Source organism: Dermacentor silvarum, chromosome 9, assembly GCF_013339745.2.
Source record: "Dermacentor silvarum isolate Dsil-2018 chromosome 9, BIME_Dsil_1.4, whole genome shotgun sequence".
Classification (NCBI taxonomy): Eukaryota; Metazoa; Arthropoda; class Arachnida; order Ixodida; family Ixodidae; genus Dermacentor; species Dermacentor silvarum.
This window is the reverse complement of record NC_051162.1, coordinates 13,347,890-13,365,165: the sequence shown is the minus strand read 5'-3', so window position 1 is coordinate 13,365,165 and position 17,276 is coordinate 13,347,890. Positions and strand designations below refer to the sequence as shown.

The window sequence follows — 17,276 nt, the reverse complement described above, 5'->3', positions numbered from 1 at the left end:
GCTCCCGTCGCGCTAAGCTATATAAAATGGGCCGTGACTGAAGATTGGGCTAGTTTATAAGCAAGTAAGAATGGGGAAGCATTGCAAAGATAAAAGAACTACAACGGACAGAGAGCGGGAACTTACTGACACATGTGCGATCGGCGAAGCAGCTCAAGAAACAGAGTAAGGAAGACGTATGTCTCCTTTTTTTTCTGTCCATAATTTTTGTGTCATTCGCATATTTCCATGATTAAATACGCGGTAATGTTAAAGCGCAAAGCAAAATAACATTTGGAATATAACTGCTGGAGTTCCACGTGGAAGTCTTAGCTTGCCGCGGTGAGCTCAGTTCGCGTGGTGCATTTGCATCGCAATTTGCGCTCGTTTTCTGCTTTATGTACTACCTGATGCCACGAATGTGATCTGGCTCGTACAAGTGACGACCTTTCTCAAAAGCAGACACACGAAAATGCGTTTTCCGGTGCGTCAGCCCTTAAAACCCGCTGTGCCAAATCACTGGAAGCACCGAGCGCCTTCGTCCCGTCGTCTGCTTCACATGCCAGTGCTTTGACAGCTGCCGTTCGCGGCGCTGTTCGCCAGCATATCGCCGGCGCGCCGCTGGCGCCTTACGACGGCCGCCCGGTGCCTATACACAAGCAGTTTATTAACATTCACTGATGCTTAGACGCAGCACACAAGCAACAATGAACTTGGCACAGGAAATACTGACAAGGAACACATCGTTTTCCAAGTGAAGTGTCTTTTGCATCTTCCCCAAGGTTTGGCCATGGTCATTTTCTCGCCAGATGTACTTGTGAATATATAATACAAAGATTGTATATGCTTCGAATACAAGTACCAACAAACGGGTTTATATAAACCTTGTACAAGTTGATCAAGCAGTGCAAGAAAGCGCAACTCTGTTCCGTGTAATAACAAAAAAACATGTTCTACATAAAGCAAGAACACATATCCTGTCATACGCATCACTAAAGCATACCTTCGCCTTAATCCTTGCAGTGTCACTGACGTACTGGTGCATTTTTGCGACCACCGTGTCGCTGACATCAGATAGGAATGCGAGGACCATACCAAAAGAGCATTTGCCATTATCCGTGTCATATGTGTGCATTCTGCATAACCAAGAATAAACTGTTGTGTTCGTTTTACATCAAAAAAAAAAAAAAACTAACAGTGGAGGTGTGTCACCTCTGAAAAAAACCCAACACTGAAAGGGTTAATGGAATCTCCAGAAAGGGCATGTGCCACACTGTGACACAAGTGGTTTAGAAGCCTTAAATGTATTTACATGTATGTTGTGTCAATGTGACACAAGGGACACAGAAGTGTTTTTGCATTGTTAGGCACAACCATTGCATGAAATTACATTAAGACATGTTGCGTAGGTTGAAAGTAAACACGACTGTATGTTAGTGGTATAGCACTTATTTAACCACTTCAATAAAGGTTCGCTTCACATAGGCACCAACACACGTGTTGGCTATACATAAACTTTATATCACAGTCACATTCTTAGTGACTTGGCTGTTGCGATCTTGCCAACTTCAGGAACTTGTATGTATTAGATTTCTTTGAGCAAGTACATAATTTTGATAACTGAAGACTTCCAGCACAATGTTCAGAGTTAAGCGAGTAAACATTTTCCCGAACCGAGTTTATTTTTCTTAAAGCTTGATGTAACGTTCATAAAACTGTAAACCAAGCCCAAATCTGTACACTTCAGAGAAAACTTGGAAGCGTTGGCAGGTGGGCGATCCCAAATTACCCCTGTCATTTTTCAGACAACTTGTCCTCTCCTGCAAATTACCTCATTTGATCACACCTCCTAATTCTATTAGGAGGTGTGATCAAATCCCTTTGCACCCATTCTGTAACTCTAATGGTCGACCAGTTATCTGCATTACATGGCCTGACCAGCTGTTCCTCTTTGTTTGTTCCTCTTTTTGTTCCTCTTTCTGTCAACTACCATATTTGCTACCTCTGTTTGCTTTCTAATCCCCGCTACAGTCGTCTTGTTCATGAGCTATAGATAATGCGGCTATGAACACGCGAGCCAAATGTTACTTCACTGCATGCAGCCAGCAACCCAAAATCTCGCACAAAAGATAGCTCGTCCTCTCCTGTTGCTTTCGAGGCCCCCTTCTATTATGTCCTGCCTATGACATCAGAGATTTGCATTACAGCCGTTGGTAAATTGTTCATGACCATGAGTTACTCCCACGCGAAAGCTCCCGTCTAATAACTACATGCACACCCCTCTAATCTTCTAGTAAACGAGGAAGTGGTTGTACTTAACCTTTTTACTAAGGAAATGTTTACTCAAGAATGGCCACGCCTGGGGGAGTGTTAGAAATCTAGTTTTAAGCAAGAAAATTGTTTTTTTTTTTCACAAGACACTGATATGAATCAAATAATTACATTTATTCAACAAATCATGTTATGCTACCCTTCACTTCAGAAGCTTGTTTTTATGTAGAAAGTGCACGACAGAAGGCAACATTACAGTTCTTGCAGCAATAAATTGTTTCTTTGCACACTCCGTCCACTGCACATGTTTTGTGTAGGTACAGTGAAATCTGGTTGATACGATTCTGCATAATACGTTCTTCAGTATACAGTATAGACCACTTATAACGTAACCGCTTATAGTGCAGGACCGGATATAGTGCGGTCTTTTCAGACTCCCGTTAATTTTCCCATAGCACTCCATGTAAACACGTATCGCTTATAGTGCAGTTGCTGGAAACGAAATACTGGTTACAGTGCGGCTGCCTGGGAGTACGGAAGTCAGCGGAGATGGCGAACGCTCCTCTCAAACGGGCGCCCCAAAGAGCGCTCGAGGAAGAAAGAGAGACGAAGTGGAGGAGAAGGGCACGTGGTGCAAACGAACAGCCAGTGAGGCTGAAACCAGAATCTTCAGTGCGAGTCGTGAAATATCACGGCGCGCATAGCGAGCGAGGGCCACGAAACTGCCAGCACCGGCCAACGCTCGCTTCACGATAACGGCAGTAAACGAAACTTCAGGGAGCGGGCGGCGCTGGCACGGCGAAGGGCACACGCAGAGACCGTCGAATGTGAGGGAGGAAGGCGGCAGGGAAACAGATTTCGCCACAACAACTCCGCCGCTTCGGTGGCTCCCCTCGCCCTCCCTCGTAGCTCCCTCACTTCCGACTGTCACCGTGCGCACCTGCTGCCGTGCAGGCACTACCGCTCCAGCCGGCCCGGCGCCTGCTTCCCGAAGTTTCGTTTTCTGCCATTATCGGGAGGAGGGCGTCGGCCAGCCTGGGACAGCGCCGCTGCTTCCCTCTGCGCTGTAGCCGCAGCGTGCAAGGTCAACACGTGACTAGAAAGTAGAGGAAGCATAAAGGAGAAAGAAGGGTTCACGGCCATTTTCTACGCGTGGCTACGGTAGCATGGCCGAGACGTCGGCACGTACATGCGTGTTCCGGCGCAACGCAGAATCGGCGACCTTGCCATTTGAGAGAGAGTAAAATTTCCGCCGTCGTTTTTTTTTTTCTTCCTTTCTTTTTTTTTGTTCACACCCGACATTGAGGGGTCTCTCCTAAGCTTTCACTCTATGGCGGTGCCGGCGCAATGCCGGTCGGAGGCGCCGCCGCGTGATTTGGTTCGAATTAACGAGATTCGACTGTAAATTGAATGCAAACGTTCTAGCCGCATTTCTCGACTGTCCCATACGCGTGGCGGCTCGGTGCACATGTTTTACATATGTGCAGGCCTTGAAAATTGTTGCTTTGGTTATAGTGCGGTACCGCTTATAGTGTGGATATTCGCGACTTCGGCGACTTACGTTATAAGCGGTCTACACTGTAATACGTTTTTTTTTTCTTTCCCCGATAATACGATTTGGTTGAATAACACTTCGTATAATACGCTTTCTTTTCCGGTTCCAGTGAAGATTGTACCAACGAGATTTGACTGTATTTCCTTGTTGCTAATGGGTCACTGAAATCCAGAAAGTGCCTTCTCGAAATCCGACAGGGAGATGGTCGGGAAGACGAACATCCATTTTTCTCATGGACGTTGCAGTTCCACATTATTCCACAAGGGCTTTTGCCAGCTCAAGGCGGAATGCCAGCTGGTCAACTTTGTGTGTAGCTGTTCAACATGCTGATGTCGATGAGATGACGGACCACCTTCACATAATATGTATTCAGTCAACGGTGGGCAATTCTGTATGCCACGATGCACAGATAAGCAAGGTAGAAATTGCCCATTCCATTATTATATTCAACAACAGCTCTGGGTTTCTTTTTTTTTTTTACTGGATTTGCTTGTCGTCATAGTCTCATCATCATGAACTTGATACAGACTCCTTTCTTGTCCATCCATTTGATAATAGAAAGCTTCGTTCTGTACTTGCGACCATAAAATTACATTTTTTGAGGTCCTTTTTTGTTATTTCTTTCAGAACCTCTTTACGATTAGTCCTGCATGTTCCTATGTGTTGGTCTCAGCACTGCAAAGTAGTCAAAAGGATAGGAGAGCAATAGTAGATGTCCATGTGCAGGGTGTAGCCCTTGTCCAGGAGGTCAACACACAATGCCATAACAACATGTTGGCTTTTCAAGGGAAGATGAACCATTGCTTGGGAAAGAAAACGTATATCATACCTGCCAACCTAGCAACATAAAAATTCAGGAGACAGGAGAGGGGGGGAGGAGAGGGGGGGAGCTAAAGTTCCCCGCCTCCAAAAAAAATTGCCGCCATGCGAAACGCTCACATCACATGTGCACGTTGTACAGAATCCATACTTGTCGCCTTTCCACAAAGTGACAAAGCACGGAAACTAAGTCGTGCATGATCTCAGAAATACTTGCAAGTAGTACTTCTTGGCTTTTGAATGCGCCATCAATCGTTCCAACTAAACTCGGGGAAACACAAAGAGTAGTTCGATTTTCCACACTTCACTCGAGGATCTGACAAAGCTAACTGAAGCTTAGGCACCCACGGTCATCTGACTGAATTGCTAAAAATGTGCAAACCAGCCCAAGAGGAGCCAATCTGGAAAATCAATTATGGCAGCGCCTGTTGGTTGCTCTCATTCGTGGTGGTGCCGGCGACCGCTACTTCGATTCAAGGTGCATACTGGTGACTAACTGCTCCCGCACTGCTCTCCCGCCTGGTTATATAATAGAGCGTAATAGGATTATAGCGATAGGGCGTAAAAAAAAAGACCAAATGCTGTGCTGGGCGGCCACTTTCCAGGAGATTTGGGGTCGCAACCTTACAATCGGGAGATCTGATCAAAATTCAGGAACCTCCCGGACAATTCGGGAGAGATGGCAAGTATGGTATAGGGACTGCTATACCCGATGTAAACAAGAATGTTCCAGATGTACCCACTCTTAGATTCACAGTCTAAAGTGCTGTGAATCTGAGGAATGTACATCTTCCAGATCAATCGCCCTTTTCAGAGAAGAAGGCTTTCGGCAATAGCTATGTCTCTCTCTGGAGTGCAACCTTCTTGGAACTTCTTAACAGTATTAAACACTGGAAATATCTTGTAAAGACGAACATTGTCATGTTCTCCTGCAACGAATTTCTCGTCTGCAAAATGAAGAAACTTCACCAGAATCAAGAACCTCTTCTCTGTGGGATTGTCTTGCAGAAGGGTGTTTCTAAATGCAGGTTCCTTGAAAAGCAGCTTGCCAAGGTTGGCTTGTGCATGAAGCTTTGCAAAAGGCATCACGGTACCCAGAAGGAGCTTGATTTAATTCTTGTTGATTGGTTTCCAAACTTGCTTACAGCTTCGCCCTTTCAGATTCCCAGACAGGTTTTTGTTTTCAAGATCTCTTGCAACGCAAACAATTTCTTTTCTCCAGTCTGGTTTTAAGAAGAGAAATATATAAGCGTACACAAAAGTGCACAACGCGCCTCAATGCCGCAATCCTGATAAAAATACGGAAGTTGCTCATGCAACTTATGCGTGTTGTACTGATCCGTAGTGCGTGTTTTGCGTCTTGTAGGTCTCGAAGATCACTCCCATTCAAGAAGAAGAGTAGCGACGTCATCAGCTGAGCAATTTTTACTAAAAATTGACAATGGAGCAAGTTCGTAATTCACGAAGTGCTCAATTATATCAATGGAACTTACTTGAGCAAACAAGACATTTATCCCAGGACTTCTTGAAAAACAAACCGTGTTCATGCGGCTCTCTTGTCATGCCATTCTTTGGAAATCACAGGTGTAGTGACTGGCTCTTTAAGTCATTCTCGTCTTCTCTGTCTCAACTTTACCTGTCAGGGCCACTTTCAAGCTCCAACCCATATTCACTTGTCAGAGTCATCACTCTCTTCCAGCAATGCCACAATTTCACTATCTCTCAAAACTTTCCGCCTCTTTGTGGAATCCAAAGTGTGGCACAATTTGTTTTGTGCCAAAATCAAGAGTTCCTGCGCCCTGTAGATGTGCTCCCCACTTTGCTATCAACAAAAGAAAAACGGTACCATCTAGGAAATAAACATCATACCACCACACACTATTTTTTTTTCTGAGAGATGGCAGCACATATTATACTTGATGAAAAATGTTTCTTTTGAATTGCACTTTTCAATGCGGCGAGAGAGTCACGCTTCTGCAGACGCGCTCCTGATGGCATGGTCAACTTTGGGGCCTGTCTACAGATGTGCTCCCCAGTTAAGGGGTTAGTGCATACGACCCATCCTGTCACCCCTTCTTCACCAACACTTCTGAAGGATTACTAATGCGCCACAGAAAGAAGAAAAAGTAAGAATAGTGTGTTCCAATTCTGATGAACATTATATTGTCTACGTTGACAGCAACAAAGACAGATTAGAGCCCAAGCAACTGAACGCATTTAGAACCGTCTGTAAGACGTATCTGCTATATCATGACAGTTTTTAAAAGTAAAAAAAGTAAGAAAGGTACATTTATCACTGTACTTTAACACTTTGGGCGTGCAAACCTATAAAAAAACAATGTCATTTACATCAAGCATTTAACAAAGCGTGAGTAGGTTTCCTGTAAACAGATGACTTTCCTGACGAGTTTTCCAAGCCTTCTGCTCAGCCGCCATATTGTTTGCACAGTAAAGTAGCCCCATAGTCCTTCCGACACAGTATTCGTGAAGCTGCCTCTTTTGCTGACTTTATCAGAGTTGGAACGAGATTGACATAGCTGCTATACACTTAGCTGTCTATTTAACCATCTACAGCAAGTACTGGAAGCGAGCAATGGAGCAATAGGCAGGGCATTGCTATCAGAGCTGCCTCAGTTGAGAGGAAACGTTGTGTTGAAGAGCAATGGGGAAATTAAACGCTGTACTCTTAATACGGTCAATGACTGATTCTCCAAATGCCCGATTTTTTCGGACATGGCTGATATTTCTTCGCGGCACCGCCACATACCCCATAGAGTCAATGTATAAGGACGTCTGAAATTTCGGACGCAAGAAACCTTTGCCGTCCGATTTCCCAGACTTTTTGCAATGCCCGCAGGTCCGAAGCAGCATTTATCGAAGCCACCACCACCGCAATTTTGATTATCTCGCCGCCTCGAACCGGCGCTCTCCCATGTAGATCCGCTGGCAGCCGAGCGACCACCGCAGCAATGCTAGGCCTATCGGCTTCCGACGTTCGCTACCAAGCTTCTTGCTGTTCGGTGCCATGTTTTCATTGAAACAATTCGCCGCTGTTAGCAATGGCACCGACTCCGCCTTTATAATCCTCGCCAATGGCTTCGAAGCTCGGAAAGCCCGGCACGTTGCATAATGCCAGTTCCCGACAGTCAGCTTCGCCTCAGTATGGCAATGTTACACGGCAAAGCATATGCAAAGTATTGCAGTGAAGCATACCTAGAGTGGGAAGGGGCAATTGTCACGGGTCACGGTATGTTTTCCTTAATTACACATGTATGCATCCGCCGTCTCCTATCACTGTAGGAGCACCGATACGCCTAATAAGTGTACTGGCAGGCTTTTAGAGCTATTTCGAATGTGCCTATGGCGATTTGAGCCTTTGGCGGCAGTAAAAGGCATGCATTCATTTTTTCGGACTGCCCGATTTTTCTGACGTTCTTGCGGCCCCTAGGGAGTCCAAAAAATCGGACGTTGACTGTATCTACATAATATTATCCATAGAAAGTCATTGCACATACTCCAGTGTATTCTCAGGCTTGAAAAAAAAGTTTCTCAGAGCCCTTTAACCCCATTCGTGCAATGAATGAGCTGCATTTATCAGCACATTTTTCAAATAAATGGCCAAGGATTGGCTCAGCTCGACGACACCAGCTTTAATTTTTTTGCAATTTTTCATTTCTAGTTGACAATACTGAGAAGAGGTTTATTGACGCTGTCCTTCAAGGACGCTTCGAGTTCCAAGAACGGCAAGGCAGCGTGGAGCACCGTCTCCAAAAGACACCAGTGACCAACAGCGCGAGCAGAGCGGGCCGAGCAATGGCGATGCCGCTGGACGGAGGCGCGTCTTCTTCTTCACAATACTTATTTTTTTGTGTTGCTATTAAGTTCCACTTTTGCAAAGCGCTTAAAATAATGTCTGCATTGCATTTCATAACGAATTCTGCAGTAGAAACGTTTTGGAAATTTTTGGTAGGATTCGGGTTAATAGCGTGGCACGGAAGGGGTAAACATTATGCATAGCACTTTTTGTTGCATCACTCGCCATGTAATCATAAACTTCTAAAATTTCTTTGTTATTTTCTGAGCCCTACAGGCAGAATGCCCTTCCTTACAGCAGACATTTCAAGGCAAGACATTCAGCAGGGGGGCAGACACTCACCTCGTTCGCAGTGTTGTGGGTGCCCACGATGCGGATAAACACCACAGGTTGTCGAGGGAAGCGCAGAAGCTGCCATGACCTGCGTACGACGACAACACTCTGATTCAGAGACTGACCAACCATGTCAGTTTTGCAAAAGCCAGGATCATCCCCCCCCCCCCCCATTTTCTTGACACAGAACACCACCAACCGAATTAATTATGACAATTTTTGTCTATGTTGCCAGGCTTTTCAAGCGTGATCGTACGGAAATTTCCTAATGCCTAGCGCATAGCTTGCTTAGCGCAGTAAAAGTGAGTGTTGAGCTAGTGCCTCAGTGACCCGAGATACACATTGTAGTTGGCGCCGCAAACACCAACACGAAATTGAGCTGGCGAGGGCTGCCAGAATACAATGCCTACGATTCCTCCAGAGGGAAACATGACACTGACTTTGCACTGCCTGCAGCAGGGAATGGTGGCTCGCGTTTTGATTATCACCTATAAAAGCATGCAGTACGCTTCCAACGGCACACCGCCTCATGCGCTGTGAAGCCGATAGGTGAATATGCTTATTGCTATAGGGTTGGCAGCGACAGCTGTAAATGCAGCATGCGACGACCCGGGCAGAGATGCTGGCTGGTACTGGAAAACCGAAATGAGTGGGCACCGGCGTTTTCACTTAAGAAGGGTGAACGAGTATTGCAGGGAAGCTGCTGCGGCAGGTGGCTACAGTTTTCAATCACGCTTGCCTCGCGCCTTTTCTTGTTTACGTGGGATCTAGTGGCAAGAAAACGTATCATACCATTGCAGGTTGGTGATATACTGAACGTTGGTGCCAAAACATTGTTTTCTGAGAATGTATAAACCGATAAAAAAAGCGGTAAAAGAAAATGATAAAAAAAAGTACCCAATACAGTTGTATTAGGTCATTTTTCGTGTTCTCGATCGCGAATGTTCGTGCCGGTAAGACGTAAGTAACGGGATCATATCAGCAAGGTTCTACCGTGTGTTCTATCGACAAGAAGTTAAAAAAGGAAATACGTTGTTATATCGAGAATTTCGTTATACAGTAACGGTGTATACAGTGTCCCAAAGTTCGATTTTGCGGACCAAATCGCTCTTTCCGAGCCGCGCTACCCAATCTTGGAGGCCGCCATGTTGGATTTTGCACTAGCTTGGATTCCAGTGGCTCGCTGTATAGCCTCCAAGATTGGAACGCGCGCTATCAATAGAGAGCTCGCGCAATCCTCCAGTCTCGGAGGCCATGCCCGCTCTTCCTTGGCTGACAAAACGCTCCAGAGTACTGCTCTTTCTCTTTTTTCTTAGTGTATGCGCTCAGCACTATCGTTGTACAGTCGAGTCCCGCTACAACGAAATTCACAGGACACACGAAAAATTTCGTTGTGGCGGAACTTCGTTGACGCGAATTGGTATGTATATACCGTATTTTCGCGATACTAAGCAACCCCCCCCCCCATTTTCCCGAGAAAAATTGGGGGAAAAGTTTGCATGCGAATCTAAGCACCCGCCTATTTGTTAAGAAGAGCGCGTAGCCAAGGCCGCCTCGTGACGCCCGCGAGCCGCGCGTAGCCGGAGCCGTCGCACTCCCGAGGTGGCACGGCGTCCGCAGCGCGATCTCGCCGCACAGTCTGACTGCAGAGCCGCGCGATCTCGCCGCACAGTCGGACTGCAGAGCCGCGCGATCTCGCCGCACAGTCGGACTGCAGAGCCGCGCGGACTCGTGACGCTCGCGCGCGGCGCGTAGCCGGAGCCGAGCGTCACAGAGATTTTTCGAATCCAAGCATCCCCCCCCCCCCTCACTTTGGGCATCGCGATCACGAAAAAAAGGGGTGCTTAGAATCGAGTAAATACGGTACGTACGCCAAACGGCAAAGCCGCGAACGAAACCGAAACCATCGTCAGGGAAATCTTCGCGATGGCGGTGGGGGGCAAAGGTTGAGAGGTACCGAAGGCAGTCGATAAAGTGTCAACTTCACGAGAGAATCCATTTTGCGCCGCTGTTACAGCATTTTTCGTACATTGCGGCTGACGCGTAATCCAACGCGCGTGCTCGGCTGGTCGCGAAACACTCATTTTGCGGCACACGCACCTTCGCAATGAAGCGGTTTGAATTATCGCAATTTCACTGCATATTTATGACAAAGTCGACAAGCTTGGCAAGCTAGCGCTTACCGGAAGTTTTATTTCCCGAAGTCGGTCAGCCTGGATTTCTTACGCTTCACGGCAAGCAAAGGCGTTACGCGAGTCTCAGAGTCCGTTAAAAGAGCCATCGCATTGTCGTGGGTACGGATAACTTTTCTGATGAGGCGAGAATGAACCATTGCTTTCAAAGTAGTCGCCGGAGTCGGTGTGTCTAGCGGATAGTCATTTTCCCCAAACGACGAGACGTTAGCATCTTGATGACAACAGCGGCTGCGGCGCGGCCGCTATCTTGAAATGTAACGTGCACAAAGTGAGCGCCCACGCGGGCCTCATCTTCAAAGCGATCTGCGATGGGGGCAAAGTGCAACTAGTGCCGGTAGAGTCGTGTGCGCTGTGCTTTCGACGTTTAGTTCGCGGTGAAGGCAGTGACGGCACGGAGGTCAATTCGTTCGCTGTTATTGCCGCGTCTCACTCCAGCGTGTTGACACGGAGTTTCCGCGGTCATCGAGCGAGATCTGTTCATGTTTATCTGTGTGCGTGCGACACCGTGCCCGGTAATTTAGTTAGCGAATGTTTACAAGAAAACTACTATCTTTAGTTCGTATAGCTGTCTACTAACTTGCTATCGTAACCGATGCTTCGCCTTGCGGGCGAAACTGCGAGATTTTTCCTTTTGCTTTCTGCCTCGGCGATCGTATGTGCCTTCTCCTCGAGAGAGAGAAGTTTCCGCTTCTTCGTTGGCGTAGCCATTTCACCCGGACACACACCACAGAAAACGGCAGCGATTGTGGTGATCCCCTGCAGTGTCGCGCAGGCGCGTGGTGATCACGCGTGGCTATGGATTGCAGTGGCTTAAACCGGTACTTTGAATTTGATTTCGTTCGCGAAAACCTCGTTCAAGCGGACATACGATCGTCACAGCTTTGGAAGGGCCTTCTAATTTGACTACTCGGCAGTTTCAATTTCAATTCAGTCACAGTTTCGTTCTCGAAAAGTTCGTTGAAGCGGAAATACCGAATAAAATGCCTTCGTTATGAAGGGACTTTTTTTGTATTACTTTCTATGGGCAGCTGACGGGGAATCCGAAAATCTTCGTTGTGGCGGAAATTTCGTTGTAGCGGCATTCGTTGTAGGGGGATTCGACTGTAACCATTTATTGAGGGATGTTTTTTTATTGCGACAGCAATTATATGGACACTTCAAGTGGATTTTCGCCGTCGGCGTCGCCGCCCTGAGGTTCCATACAGAGTCCAAGGGCGATAAAATCATCGCCGCGCGCCCGCCGTATGTGCGAGTGACAGCGCGCGGGGGACGCACGCTTTCATGGAGAGCGAACGCACGGCGGAGCGTAAACGCGACTTCCTCCCTCGTGCAAAAGGCCGTGGGGGTGTGGGAGGGAGGGGGGGGACTTCTACTCTTTAACAACTGCGTACGTAGCGCTGGAGCGGTTTCTCGCGCGCACCGTATCTTGAAAGCGATCTCCAGACGGCTCTGACCTTTTGTATGCGCTGGGCTCTCGCCGCTCAGTTTCCGTTGACGCGATAGACCGTGCGAACCTTCGCCGTCGCTCGCTGCGGCGGCCACGCTCGTTCGTGCGCGCTGACACCACGCTTGTTAATTCAGTGAGTTTTTTTTTTTCCCCTCAAGTTTCGGTTGCTATTTTGAACGTGGCGTGTACACTGAGCAGGTGTCTCGGAGACCCATGTCTCAGTGATCGGTGCTACCTCCAGTACCTTCGCGAGAGCTAAGCGGTGCGAAACTCGTTTCTTGGATCTCCATGGCGAACTCCGTTGGCGGAGATCGCCAACGCGGTGACGTTCGTGTCGACTGTACACGGAGACGATGTCATTGCTGCGCAAATCCAAGCAAGTCGATCCCCTCCAAGCGTAGTATGAGGCAGGGCATTATTAGAGATTTTTTAAGCCGCACTAATAACTTTTTTTTCGGCCAAACGAGTTTTCCAGACTATTTTTCAGTCCCCACGAGCTCGGAAAATCGGTTGGCGACTGTACGGAGCGCCCTAACCTAACCGCCGCACGTTGCTACTAGCCGGAAACTTCGAATTATCCGAATAGAGCCGCGCGGGCCATTCAAATTATCCAGTAGAATTTGCATTGAGAATGACGGGACCGCTCAAATTCTTCGAATTAACCAAAATTTCGAATTAACCGAGTTCGAATTATCGAGGTTTTACTGTATTGAAGTTCGCTATATTGAGGTTTAACCATACTAAGGATAGCATACTGTCGATTATGTAAAACAAAGCGACATACCACCCCATAAACACGGCAACATAGTACTATGTATTTACCTGAATCTAACGTGCACCTTTTTTCAGAGAAGATGGGTCCGAAAGTTTCCAGCACATTACAATCAGATACGAAACTAAACTGCATTCCTGGCATTGGCAACAGCCTACTGTCAGAGCCATCATACCCAGTGTCGGAGCACATTTTTGTGAAGGCTGCTGTTGGGTCATTTTGTGCTCGACCATGATCTAGAGCAGGGGTTCTCAAGCACGCTGGTCCCAGGGAACCCTGCTAAGCTTCATTAAATGCCAAGGAACCCCCCCCCCCCCTGTCCTTAGTAAAGATGCTAGGCGTAGCGTGCAACATGTTTGGGGCCAACGATTATGGTGGACAGGCTATTTTGATGGCAACGTGCAACGCACATGGTGCAAACTGGGCGCAATCGTCATGAGCCAAGACAAGACAGCATCACAACCAAGACATGACACGAAAGAATGAGTTTTCAGAGCATATCGCACGGGGAGACTTATACCTTTCATCACAAGAGGTCTTAGAATTAGTGACGACTCTACTTTGAGTGCTGCAAAACCTCGTTAATGCAGACTTCACGAGACAAAAAAAAAAACGCCCGAATTTGAATTAAGCAAATGTCGAATTATTGCGGGTATAAAGAAAATAACAAATGTCTACGACATCAACCCGATTTCATTTACTGAATGAATTGGCAAATCGTGTTTCTATTTTGCACAAAAGCACTGCGCAAACTGCAGTTCTCGTCATCTCGATTTCATTTACTGAATGAATTGGCAAATCGTGTTTCTATTTTGCACAAAAGCACTGCGCAAACTGCAGTTCTCGTCATCTTGTATCTGATTAGTGCTCGCAGCGGCGAAGGCCTCGCGACTTCCTTCATAGCGTGGCCGCGACGCGCGTCTCCATCTGAGGCACGATTTTTACTACCATGCACACACTATTTTTAAATGCGTAAGCATTTCTAAGCTTTCCCAACGAGAAAACTGTCCGTATGTCAGTCCGCCCGTCCCTCGCATAATACGATCGCTTTCAAGATAGAGCCCGCAGCAGCGAGTGACTTTACCCTCGCGCGGCCTGGCGTTTCAACGCAAACAAAGCGGCGAAAACAACGCGCGGGTTTATCAGCAGTCGGCACTGTCTGTCCTCTTCGCAGATCGATATTAAGATACAGTTCGCGCGGCCATGCCATAGTACGTTTGATCAGTCCGTGCCTCTGCCGGAGTCATTTGATCACGGTTCATAATGGTTCGGCACGGATGGACAAGGAGCTAAAGAGCGATAACGGCTTATGATGATCGGAACGTCATCGGCGCACATGGTGCCGCCACCTGCAGTACTTTGCGTGCGTTATCAATGCACCATTGCTCCTCCGTCCCGACCAGTCTGTGTCGCCGCAGCACTGTCGTCTGTACTGCCAGGATCAAGTGTCATAACACTAGTAACAACACCTGGCTGCGTGGAGAAGAGCAAGTGGCACAATGCCTCCGCATACTTAGACAACTCCCGGAGGAGTTTCTGCTTAAAATGTTTTAGCCAGTGAGCTGGTCGCCAACAAACTGTCCATCCATTGCGATGTAGACGGTGCGCTTCATCCTCTACATCTTCGCACTGAGTCAAAGCGAAACTACTGTTTGCCGCAACCGCTGAGGATGAAACCGCGGTGATCTTGCAGTTCTGAAGGCAGGCGGCCGACGCACACACCAAGACAAAATGAAACTACCGTTTGCAGCAACAACTGCGGACAAAGCCACGGTCGCTATCGCCGTGTTTATAGATGGCGACTATGCATTTCTGAAGGCACGCGGCCGACGCGTGCACCGAATCAAAACGAAACTACTGTTTGCCGCAACAGCTGCAAACAAAACCGTGGCGGGTATTGACGCGATCATGGATGGTGACTACATAGTTATGAAGGCAAGTGGCCAGTCATCAACGTGGTGTTATGCGTGGTGATAAATGCAAGAATAAAGGCTTTAAAGGCATAATTAGGCACTAAGCGTTCCAGCATTGCTATCACGCACGATTGCCGCTGATGACTATGGCGATGCGTACTTTGCAAGCGCGGAACCAGGGAATATTCATCCGTGGCTTGCGGAACCCCGAGGAAGGCCCTGTGGAACCCCTGGGTTCCGCGGAACCCACTTTGAGAACCCATGATCTAGAGCAGTATTCTCTGCCCATAAGGAGATACTATAACGTTTGCGAGATTTCGTACAAATTCACACCAGTTGCGTCAGCGTAATCGGCCACCACCAGTTCTGGTGTTGTGCCAAGATTGCTATCTGCACACAGTACCAGGAACACTGTCAAACGCCTACTTCGACAAGTTCGATGCAGAGTCTCACAAAAGCAATAGCAGTATTTTTAAAGTCATCGCTCCAGAACACCGGCCCCGTGTACTTGATATCGGTGGCCAATGAAGTGCAAACACGATGACTTGGCCCTTTCATTATGAAAGCACATTAACCTTTAATAATGGTACCTATAAATACCAGAAAAAAACATTCATTTTCTCTTGAAATCTGCAAATCACATTGAGAAAAAGCATAATCAATGAAAACAACAAATATCTTGCGTAACATTTGTCAGCAATACGAGAGGCAAACCAAGAAGAAAACTGGAAGTGGGCTTCAGCCCAAGCCACCTATGGCTTTGTTTGGAATTCGTACAGACGGTTCTCTGCGTATGTGAACACACCATAGGTGTACACTGCATTTGCTTTACATCACGTGTGTGACACCACTGCAGCCGGATATCTCCCAGCGGTCTGTTTCCTCTGACAGTGCTTTCAAAAGAAAGTGCATTGCATCCCAAACTCCTCCTTCCTTTTCCTGCGTTCCTTCTCTAAACCAACAAATGACACTTGCTGCCTGTCATTCAGTGTTGGCAGATGACATTTAGAGAGAAACTTAGGAACTAAATACCCAATACTGAAAAAAAATGCTGGCTCTCCCGTCATTGAGAGTTGATGTAAGCATGAAATGGCTACCGGCAAAGCAAAGTGGTTGGAGATGATACTAGCCACAATCTTAAAATGGGTGTAGTGCATGTTCGCAACGGCACACTAAACCACACCACACCGCAGGTATGGACGCTGCTCAGCTAGAAGAAAACCGGCTGAAGGCGGCACGACAGGCAGCGAAAGACGCCAGGAAGAAAGAGTAGACTGCCCAGCTAGAAAGAAATGCGCTTGAAGGAGGCGCCATGCAGCGTGGCGCCATCTCTTGAGGCGACGCAAAACCTGCGAAGTGGTACTCAAGGACTGCTCACATTCAAAAGAGCACAGGAAACCCTGTCTCAGCGCCAAAAGATGACAATCAAGTGTACGGTGTCCTGTACCTGCCTTTTGAACATCGCTATTGGAAATGTAGGAAGAACTCAGAAGCAATATTTTTTGTAACTTATATGGGCAGTAACTAGCACATGTAAAGTGGTCCTGTACAAAGGGTTGGGGGCCAAAGACCGCATTTTCTTAAACGTTGACTGGTTGTCCAGATGTTCTCGTTTGAGTGCCCGGATAACAGCTCTGGCCTTTGGCTCAAGGTCACTTGAAGGTTGCCGACAACAAGAGCTAAAAGCACATCACGCTTAAAAACATTTTTTTCCGGGGTGTTGCTCGTAAGCAACATTAATCAATAACGGATTAAAAAGGACTTCCACTCTGCAAGAGAAAATTCTACACATCTCACTTTTTCTGATTACAGACGTAGATAGCATGCTATATTTTTCTTTTATAAATTTGCGGCATGTCACATTCAGGTTCACTTTCATTTTTTTTCTTTGAGCGCAGAAAAAGTGGTAGTGGGTCAGATACGGAGGCGCGTTAGAATTGGGCAAATACAGCAAACTTGGCGACATTTCCGAGTTCATGAATTGCATGAACAGAGTGTGTGCTACTGATCATAAGATTTCTGGTGATACCACTAGCAAAGAATTGTGATACTACTGATTGCACTGTAATAGTGAACTTTGCACTACAGTAAAACCTCGTTAATTCAAGAAAACGGATAATTCAGACTCGTCCTTTTGTCCCGGCAGGCATAAGCATTATTTAATGCAATGAAACTCGT

The 17,276-nt window shown here is 47.0% G+C and overlaps 1 protein-coding gene across 3 annotated transcripts in view; it reads right to left on the bottom strand.

Moving 5' to 3' along the window:
- Nucleotides 1-17,276, bottom strand: part of LOC119465145 (BTB/POZ domain-containing protein 9) — an 85,010-nt gene that overhangs the window by 8,563 nt on the left and 59,171 nt on the right. For all 3 annotated transcript variants that reach the window (XM_037725947.2, XM_049655944.1, XM_049655942.1), the window contains exon 11: nt 8,781-8,859. In XM_037725947.2, coding sequence (XP_037581875.1) covers nt 8,781-8,859 — 79 coding nt within the window. The remainder of the gene's footprint in view (nt 1-8,780; nt 8,860-17,276) is intronic.